This window comes from Grammomys surdaster, unplaced genomic scaffold, assembly GCF_004785775.1.
Source record: "Grammomys surdaster isolate TR1022 unplaced genomic scaffold, NIH_TR_1.0 60, whole genome shotgun sequence".
Taxonomy (NCBI): domain Eukaryota; kingdom Metazoa; phylum Chordata; class Mammalia; order Rodentia; family Muridae; genus Grammomys; species Grammomys surdaster.
The window spans coordinates 9,940,180-9,950,633 of record NW_021604562.1 but is presented as its reverse complement, the minus strand read 5'-3'; the positions used below and the strand labels follow the sequence as shown (position 1 = coordinate 9,950,633).

Here is a 10,454-nt window from a genome sequence, read left to right as displayed (position 1 = left end):
GTCATCAAATTGGAGATAGTCATGAATTGTGTAAGTTTTGTTTGGATGCTTGCTTGCTTGGGATGTGTGTGTGTGTGTGTGTGTGTGTGTGTGTGTGTGTGTGTGTGTGTGTGTTACTATCTATTAAACGTGGCCTTTATATGCTAAGCAAGTGTTTTTACCACTGAGTTACATAGCTAGTCACAACGGCTCCTTTCTAATGAAGAAGTGACAGCCACTCTTGTTTTTTCTGTTTCCTTCAACATTTCTAAGAGTTGTTCCTTGGATTAGGCTTTTCAGTTGCTGTCTGAGAAAGCGGCATTTGTCCAACCTCTGATATCATTTACAACTTGCCAGGGTTTTCTCTTGTTGACATAAAACCACAAGACACTAAGCTAGGTCACGGGAAAATGATCAAGTGAGTCTAAATGAAATGATTTTGTCTAAGCACTGGCATAACAAGGTCAATACACCACCCAGGAACCAATGAATGTCCCCTATTGTGTAACATAGGAGATTGCTATTTTCCCAATTACGGTGTTGCTCTCACTTAAGTGTGTACCCACTATAAATAAGAGGCCCACCTTCAAATTGCCCAGCTCTTCAAATTGCCCAACTCCTTTAATGGTTTTTTTTTTTCTTGGTACTGAAGATTAAACCCAAGGCAAGTGCTCTTTTGCTGAGTTACCTCCCAAGCTATTTTCTAATTTTCTTTGTTGAAAAGAGGCCTCACTGGAGTTGCCAAGGCTGACCTTGAACTGGCTTTGTAGCTCAGGGAGGCCTCACAGCTTTGACCTTATTCCCTCAGCCTCCTAAGGAGCTGAGCTCACAGGCACACATCAGAAGACTAGCACAAATAGATTCTTTCTAATATCCTGGTACTGTGTGACACTCCACAGTTTCCTGGAGCATATGTTTTCTTTCCCTGAAAGAAAAACGAAACAAAAAACACAACCTATTGATTCTGCATATGGTCTTTGTTTGAAGCTCGTGGCGGCAAAACAGCTGAGAGCTCACATCTTGATCCAAAAGCAGGAGGCAGAGAAACAAAACTGGGAATTGCATTGGTTCTTTAGAAATCTCAAAGTTAGCCCCCAGTGATATACCTCACCCAAGAAGGCCATACCTCTTACTACTCCCCCAATACTTCCACCAATTGGGAACCCAAGTATTCCAACATATGAACCTATGGGGGCCATTCACATTCAAACCCAAACAGCTGCTATATTATATGTTTAAATTATATAGTTTTATATGTTTATTATATGTTCCTCCCATTAGCACGTAAGTTTCATGAAGACTGAAATTGTGCTTTGATGACAACTCTGTCCACAATACCTAGAACCTTGACTGGCCTAGAGTTGATACTATTTAATATGCACTTAATGTATATTAAGCAACTTAATAGCTTTGTCTTGTGTTCCATCTTACAAATGACATTCTGTCACACAGTCAAAGTTTGTTTGGTCTCATCCTCCAGTTGGATAAGCTCACTATAAAATATCCCTCTCTCCCTGTCCCTCTCCCTCCCCCTTTTTGTGTGTGTTTGTGTGCAGTATATATATATACACTATACAGTGTTTCAACCACCGTATCTGCTCCCTCAACTTAGCTATCATGGACTCTTACCCTCTGGAGCTTTAAGCCCAAATCAATTATTTCTTCTACAGTTGCCTAGGTCATGGTGTTTATCACAACAATGGAAAAGTAACAAGTAAACTGGAGTTTCTACAAAATGGTGCAGCCACTGTGGAAATCAGTGTGGAGGTACCTCAGAAACTAGAACTAGATCTAACATATGACCTACCTAACTCTACCACTCCTGGACATATATCCAAAGAACAATATTTCTTACTATAAAGATACATAGTCACCCATGTTTCCATCTGCTATGTTCACAATAGCTAGGATGTGGAAACAAGCCTAGGTGTCCATCAATTCATGGATGGGCAATGAATATGTTTTAAACTACACACAGTGGGATTTTACTCAGCCATATTATTCGCTAAACAATCACCAACAGTTATATGTAAGACTCTTAAGTGCTTCTGAGGATGAAATGTTATGGAAATAATAGTGATAACACAAATATTATTGCCCTTCAAGATAGGGCTCATTTGACACTATTGGGCTTGTTATTCCTTCTTTTATTCATGTGTTTGTACCTACTGAGCCCACTGAAAAGAGAGAAACTTGCCTTATCTGCTTTTCTATCCCACAGGGCCTGGTGTATATTTGCTGCAAATCAAATGTGATCTCTATGTTAAGAGAAATGGAGTTAACAAGGTACTGCACGCACCATTTAACATTCGATTAGCAAGAGTTATGAGAAAAAAATAAAAAAATAAAAAAAAGAAGAAGAAAAGGCCGGGTGGTGGTGGCGCATGCCTTTAATCCCAGCACTTGGGAGGCAGAGGCAGGCAGATTTCTGAGTTCGAGAGTTCGAGGCCAGCCTGATCTACAGAGTGAGTTCCAGGACAGCTAGGGCTACACAGAGAAATCCTGTCTCGAAAAAACAAAAAACAAAAAAAAAGGAGCAAGAGTTATGAGAACACAGATTTCTTCTTAAAAGTAAGCAGTGTAATTTGATTATCTTATTATCCTACAATTTGAATTATTATGAGTTAAATTTTAATATGCAGATTATATTCGAGGTGGCTTATCATCCAAGCAACAGGCTAACATGACAGATTTCAAACACAGAAAAGAGATGAAATTTATACAACATCTGGACATTTTTAAGCCCTGAGGGCTTACACAGAGTTTGAATAAGCAAGACTAGCTTCCCTTCCACTCCAAATATGCTCATCAGGTCTTTCTCTTTCCCACCCAGCTGATCTCTGAACATTGCAAAAGAATTAAAAAGAACTTTTCAGTCACGGAAAGAGCCGAAGGTCAGCCTCGGGCTCTTCCGGACAACCCAGGGCTGCTCTCGGAAGAGGAAGGCGAGGACGCCACGCCTCCTACGCTGCGTCCCCTGTCGGTGGAGCGGGCGTTCAGAGCAGCGTCCGTGGAAGCCGCTTTGACGTCGGCGGAAACTGGAGCGACATTTAAAGAGGTAGCAGGAGCACTGTGGAGTCCGGCTTCCTGGGGGAGGACGCTGGCCCTTCGTCGGCAGGAGGAGAAGAAAGCGGCCGCAGCGGAGCAGGTGAGGAGTGGGCTGGGCACCGGGCCGGGAAGACTGAGCCCGCCTGCGCCTTCCATGCCCTGGCCGCGCCTACGTTTGCGGTCGCCTCACTTGAACCAGGAAGCAGCGGAGCCCGAGGCCCGGCTCCTCGGCTCTTTCTTTGTGTGGGTCCAGGAACGCTACAAGAACCGGTAAGGCGCAGCGTGCGTGGTCCCCTTCACTGTCCAGTGCCAGAGGCACTCACTACCCTTGGATAGGCCTTAGGGCGTGGGGGACAACGCCACTTGGCTTTCTCCCTCGCCATTCTGCCGTTTTGGGGGGCGGGGAGAGGGGCTCCTTTTCCACCTCTCTACTAGTTTGATTGAGCTTTACTATGGGGCCCATCCTCCTCTTTAGATCCTTCTATGGACACAACAAAGCTTACTGCTTCACATGGCCCGCCACCCCCAACAGAGCACCCTAAGAGCTAGGCCTACTTTCTCCAACATCCCTCAGTCCTTCTGCCTTCGCTCTGCTATTTGCATCTCCATCTCTGTTTGCAAGAGGCTAGCTTTTTCATGTGAGTTGGTGTTTAAAAACTCAATTGCATCTAAGTTCAAACGGAGAAGAGGGAGATGGTGGAAGAGAGATGTTCAGCAGCCGCAGGGACCCTGGGTTGGTTTGTTTCACTCTCTGGTCCATGGCTTTTATCTCTTCCCTACTGTCACCAGCCCTCTAAACCAGCAGACAGTATAAGATTGGTTGCACAATGCTGCGAGATGACTTTTCCATAGTCAGATCACAAATCTCTGGGGAGGAAAGGTTTGAGACCCGCTTGGGTTGATCCTGGGCTAGCTCTGACCACCTGGTTACCTAAACAAAATAAAACCAGGTTCCAGTGTCACCAAGACACCTACATTTGAGTCATTCCCATGTTGGAAAAAAACATATCCCAATGATAAAAATCATGTGGCCATATACAGAAACCTCTCCACTTCAAAGTGGTTTCTGTTGAAACCTTCATATTTTGGATTGTTGGCAGATTGTGTAAAGGTCACACTTTGTGATGAATGCCTTTGTGATTGTCTGTAAGTCTTTGATGCTATTAAAATGGAATAGCTAACATGGTTTTAATTATTGACTTTTACACTTTTGCCCATAGTTTGTTAAGCTATGATATTCTAAATACAGAGATACTCTGGCCTCCCTGTGTGTTTATGTGTGAGTATGTATGTGTGTATCATAAAGTACCAGGTGACAGTGACATTCTTCAGTAAGTTATTAATAAAATAATTCTTTACCATATGTACTTACCAAGTGATGGTTAATGCATAATATTCATATATAATGTGTTTTGTGTTTATAAGTATTATAAAATGCATACGGGCCCATTGTGCACTCTGGGTGCACTGTTAACTGGATAGCCTCTGTGAAGTGCAAAAACAAAGTGTTTGGAATGTTACACAGGAGAAGCACTTGCTATCTTCTCTGTAGTAATACTGCCTCTGTTCCAATAAATTACTGTTCTTGATTTTACTAACTCATTTGAAGAGAAATAGGTTCTTACTCTAGTGAACATCTTTTTTTTTTTTACCAAAAGAATATGTTTGCAGTTTTTATATAAATAAGCACTGAGGTGGAATACTTTCTATTTTCTTGTTTCTTCGAGAGAGTATATACTGACTTCACTTGGTGCTCTGTTCAACAGTGCACCTCTGGAAAGTGTATGGGGAAGAATAGAAGGGTAAGAGGTAGGTAAAAATAATGGGAAATTATGAGGCAGTAATTGTCAGTATCTGCAATTGTCCTTGCCTGTGAGGGTGAACTTTTGAATAGGATCTAACTAATAAAATTATAGCTGAAATTGAAGAGAGTATAAATTTCAGACTTAATATTAAACACACTAAACTGTTCTGGCATTTAAACCATTCATTTGCAGAAGTAATTTATATGTTTGATGATGAAGATTTGTTTTAAAAACTCTGATCTCGCCAGGCAGTGGTGGTGCACGCCTTTAATCCCAGCACTTGGGAGGCAGAGGCAGGTGGATTTCTGAGTTCGAGGCCAGCCTGATTTACAGAGTGAGTTCCAGGACAGCCAGGGCTACACAGAGAAACCCTGTCTCAAAAAACCAAAACAAAAAAAACCAACTCTGATCTTTTGAAAGAAAATAAAATAGAATTGGGGCTAGGAAAGTGAATTCTAATTTTAAAAGGGTGATTAATGGAAATATATTATTTTCCTGAATTTCAAAGGAAGATAACCAAGGAGATTATTGTTCAGATCTGCATGGCAATTTAAAGCTTTTTTGACTTTTCTCAGAGTAAGTCTTAAGATTTGGCACACGGTCAAAAGCTAGTATATATGTAAGCAGCATATTTAGAAGCTAAGATTTAGACCAAATTTTGATTAAAATTTAAATAAACTATCTAACACATCTATACCTCACATTCTGAATAGTCACGTACTTTTGGGTTTTTTTCCTCCCTAATCCTCCCCTCTTTCCCTCTTAGGCATGGAGAGTCGAAAACTGATTTCTGCTACAGACATTCAATACTCTGCCAGTCTGCTGAGCTCCTTGAATGAACAGCGTGGCCATGGACTCTTTTGTGACGTTACTGTTATTGTGGAAGACCGAAAATTCCGGGCCCATAGGAACGTCCTTTCAGCCTCGAGTACATACTTCCATCAGCTCTTCTCAGTTGCTGGGCAAGTTGTTGAACTGAGCTTTATAAGGGCTGAGATTTTTGCAGAAATTCTGAACTATATCTACAGTTCCAAGATTGTCCGTGTTAGAGCAGATTTACTTGACGAGTTAATTAAATCGGGGCAGTTACTAGGAGTGAAATTTATAGCAGAGCTTGGTGTCCCGCTGTCACAGGTTAAAAGCATATCAGGTACAGCACAGGATGGTACTGCTGAGACCTTACCTTCTAGTTCTAGTGACAAAAGCCTTGACATAGAAAAATCGAAAGATGAAGCCCAAGAAAATGGGGCTACAGTAATGCCCATTATAACTGAGTCTTTTTCACTATCTGCTGAAGATTATGAAACGAAAAAGATCATTGTTACTGATTCGGATGATGATGATGATGATGATGATGATGTCATTTTCTGCTCTGAAATTTTGCCTGCAAAGGAGGATTTGCCAAGTAACAACACAGCGACACAGGTCCAGCCTAACCCAGCCTCTGTTGCTATTTCAGAAGTGACACCTTGTACTAGCACTAACTCTCCCCCTTTAACAAACATCACACCTACTCAACTTCCCACTCCTGTGAATCAGGCAACTCTAAGCCAAACACAAGGAAGTGAAGAATTGCTAGTGTCTTCAGCTTCAACACATCTGACTCCTAACATTATTTTGTTAAATCAGGCTCCACTTACTGCACCACCAAGTGTCAGTTCTTCACTCCCAAATCATATGTCCTCTTCAGTCAATTTACTTGTACAGAATCAGCAGACGCCAGACAGTGCTGTTTTAACAGGAAACAAGGCTGAGGAAGAAGAAGAAATTATAGATGATGATGATGACATCATTAGCTCCAGTCCAGACTCAGCAGTCAGTAATACATCTTTGGTCCCACAGGCTGATACCTCCAAAAGTACCACTTTTGATGGATCATTGACACAGAAGATGCAGATTCCTATACTTCCTCAAGAGCCACCTTCCAATTCTTTAAAAATTTCAGATGTCATTACCAGAAACACTAATGATGCAGGTTTAAGGTCAAAACATGTAATGGAGGGTCAGAAGATCATTACATTAGATACAGCTACTGAAATTGAAGGCTTATCAACTGGTTGCAAGGTTTATGCAAATATCGGTGAAGATACTTATGATATAGTGATCCCTGTCAAAGATGACCCTGATGGAGGGGAGGCCAAACTGGAGAATGAGCTACCAAAAACATCTGGCAGTGAGCCATCAAACAAGCGTATGAAAGTAAAACATGATGATCACTATGAGTTAATAGTAGATGGGAGGATCTATTATATTTGCATTGTGTGCAAAAGGTCATATGTATGTCTTACAAGCTTGCGAAGACATTTTAACATTCATTCTTGGGAGAAGAAGTATCAATGCCGTTACTGTGATAAGGTATTTCCTCTTGCAGAATATCGCACAAAGCATGAAATTCACCACACAGGGGAGCGAAGGTATCAGTGTTTAACGTGTGGCAAATCTTTCATTAACTATCAGTTTATGTCTTCACACATAAAGTCAGTTCATAGTCAAGATCCTTCTGGGGACTCAAAGCTTTATCGCTTACATCCATGCAAGTCTTTACAGATCAGACAGTATGCATACCTTTCTGATAAGTCAAGTGCCATGCCTGTTATGAAGGATGATGCTGTTGGGTATAAGGTTGATGCTGGAAAAGAGCCTCCAGTAGGGACCACATCTACTCCGCCTCAGAACAAGTCAACATTCTGGGAAGATATTTTTATTCAGCAAGAAAATGATTCCATTTTTAAACAGAATGTAACTGACGGCAGTACTGAATTCGAATTCATAATACCAGAATCTTACTGAACTCTTGGACTATCAGAAAGTTTGGGTTGAATAAAGGGGCAGGGATTTCAGAAGACCTATAAAACAAGTCAACGTGAAAGCATGTTAATTTGATCTACCATGTCCTCTGAAAGCCTAGTTGCATTGCTGATTTTTCGAAGCAGTTCTTCTGAAAAGTTTGAGTAGAGATTGAACACCCCTGAAGTATCTGTATAGTTTAGTTTTCAGCTCATTTAAAAAGGCAAATTTTTAAAGGTGCCAGGGACATAGTTTTCTGAATAGATTTTGAAGAAATGTAACCATTCTTTGAGAATTACTGGAGTTACTAACATACTCTAGTACAGCTTATAATGTTCCTCTTCCAGGTTAACACTCTACTGCTGATGTTTCAGTTTCTTAATATTAAGACTAAGTGTGTTGTGTTTTATATGACATAAGAAGTAATGTCCAAAAGTTGTGCTAGTAAATATCAAAGTAAGTCCTCACTTAGTGGTTTATTCTGTCAGTCTAAATGGAGACCAGCCTTCTGCCTCTCTCCCACCACAAAATAATCATACAAACAGGTCTCTCCTAAGAAGACTTGAGTTAGTTTTAGCTAACTAGGATTAACCATTGCTTATATTGCCATACTCTGATTTTGATGGCAAGGCTACTGTATACCTTTAAAATATGGTCCTGAGGGTAGGGCAAGCTAGCAGACATGCATGTAGTGCAGACAGGAGGTTCTTTTGTGCCTCTCTTTGCTCTTCTGCCTTTATATGATAGCAGCAGTTGAGTTGGAGACCTCCTTTTGTTAATTATGATTAAAAATGTTCCCACAAAATGCTGTGAATTTATTACACCAAATGCATCTTTATGTGTAATGCTAGTAATTGTTGAGATTCCATAGATGAGACTTGTGGTTTTGGGGTGGGAGGCTGCTGGCACAGCTTTTAAATGCTCATGTTAGAATCTCCAGTGGGAAGTTTTCACTTTAAGTAGTTTAAATGGCAATCTAGAACTGTCATTTCAACAAGGTCTTTTGAGTTTTTTAACCCCTTAAAATAAGTTCCAATCCATGTACAAACTGCTGCTCTATTATAGCAGAAACCATAACTGGAATACTGCAGGCATATCACTTCCTGTTTGACAATAATACCAACTTTCCTCCTTTTAAGATGGCACATATTTAAACACTTAGAAGAATTTAAAATTTACCTAAGAGCTAGTAATAAAAGAAAGCAGGTTGGAACAGATATATAGTTTAGCATTTATAACAGATTTAATACAATTCTGTAAAAATGTAACAATGTTTTGCAATGGAAAAAATAATAGATACTGAAAATCGTTGTTAGATAGTTGTTAGTCATTTGTGACCTTGCTTATGTACTTCTTAGTTCAGCATAGGTATTTTCATTCTCTGTATTTTTGTCTATTTCTTGACATTGAACTTAAAGCTTTAATCATACTTTTTCATATATAGGTCATTCTTCTGGGTAAACTAGGTGTGAAGATAAAATTCTAAGTGTATCTTAAGTTGGTAGCTAAGGGTATCAAGAATCAGTATTTGCAGAAATACAAAGGGAAAGGGTAGTCCCCGCTTACTGAGAAGTAGAGTACTGTACATTTACCTTTTCTTTTTAGTAAGCTTAGGCCTTCAAACCATCATAAGCTAACTGTTAGAAAACTTAAAACTCATGACTCTGATCACAATATTCATTTCCTTTCTCTGTAGCTATTGATGGCATTACCTTTTGAGTATAGGTTCTGCTCAAAAAGGTTCTCAATTGAAATGTGAGCTTCATGAACGCAGTCTCAGCAGTTAGACAGAACTACTACTACCAGTGTCAGTGGTAATGGCGTTGCGGTGTGAGCTGCTAAGTAAAATCGGTTTGTCATAGTAAAACTTGCTAGCTCCTATAAGCCTGTTACAACAAACTGGAAATTCTATAATGGAAAAACTGTCTGTTCTGAATAACACTGGTAAAGTGACTCACCATGGGTGCTGTGCTCTGTCAGTCTCTAATAAGAACTTCTAAACTTTGTGCCTACTGAAAAGCAGCTTATGGAGTATGCAGGGAAGAAAAGAATTAGAAAGTTAAATTGTAATTTGGCCAGGAAGACTCTTACATGTGTTTGGGGATTTTTAAAAATAACTTTATATATCCAAAGTTCAGAGTTTTTTGTGGAATACTCCTCTGGACAATAACTCTTTACTCCTAGCCATTATTAGATTGGAATTTTGTAGCAAAATGCTATTTAAAAATCTACTGTGAATATTTTTTTAATTTTTTTATTTAGCTTTCTGACTAGTGATTTTTCTATTTTTCTTTCAAGTTGGCTTCGATTTTGCTCAACTGCTAAATTATCTGTAGTTATTTTTGGTAGAATCTATTTGAAATAGTAAGTTTGTTCAAAGAAAAAGCCAACATTTTAAAAAGATTATAGCATTTTTGGAAGATTAAATGGAGATGTTTTGTTATCATTTTGGTGGTCACTATCCTCTACACAGAGTCACTGAAGAATTTGTTCCATTGGACTAAAAAGATAAAAACAAATGAACCCTGCTGTAGGCATTTAAAATGTTATAGTGTGTGTCTTTTGAGGAATTAAATGTAAATTCAATAGCACTGGCTTCTTTACCTCTGTTAGTCATATGAAACCTTGTTTCCCCAATTACTGTAATTTTCATATTTGTACAATCTTCCTTATTGTGACATAAGTTCTGCTTTTCATTAACCATTACCTGATACTAGTTCATAGAGTTTATGACAAAATAAAACGTATTCATTCTAATTTTTGAGTGAATTTTTTTACAATACTGTGGTGAATGAATTATATAGGCTCTCAATCCTATTGTTTTATAGTTTTTTT

General features: G+C 39.4%; 1 protein-coding gene across 2 annotated transcripts; it reads left to right on the top strand.

Moving 5' to 3' along the window:
* Nucleotides 1-3,033: 3,033 nt before the first annotated feature.
* Nucleotides 3,034-10,376, top strand: Zbtb33 (zinc finger and BTB domain containing 33). 2 transcript variants are annotated; one of them, XM_028758528.1, is made up of 2 exons: nt 3,034-3,127; nt 5,599-10,376. In XM_028758528.1, exon 2 carries the CDS (start codon nt 5,601-5,603, stop codon nt 7,620-7,622), a length of 2,022 nt encoding a protein of 673 aa, XP_028614361.1. In that variant the 5' UTR covers nt 3,034-3,127; nt 5,599-5,600; the 3' UTR covers nt 7,623-10,376. The 2 variants fall into 2 exon arrangements, with proteins under 2 accessions (XP_028614361.1, XP_028613620.1); XM_028757787.1 differs by having other exon boundaries at nt 3,034-3,297.
* The last annotated feature ends 78 nt before the right edge of the window (nt 10,377-10,454 follow it).

Bases quoted from the DNA above. Each gene is read 5' to 3' on its own strand.
- Zbtb33 (XM_028758528.1), top strand. From the start codon at position 5,601: ATGGAGAGTCGAAAACTGATTTCTGCTACAGACATTCAATACTCTGCC.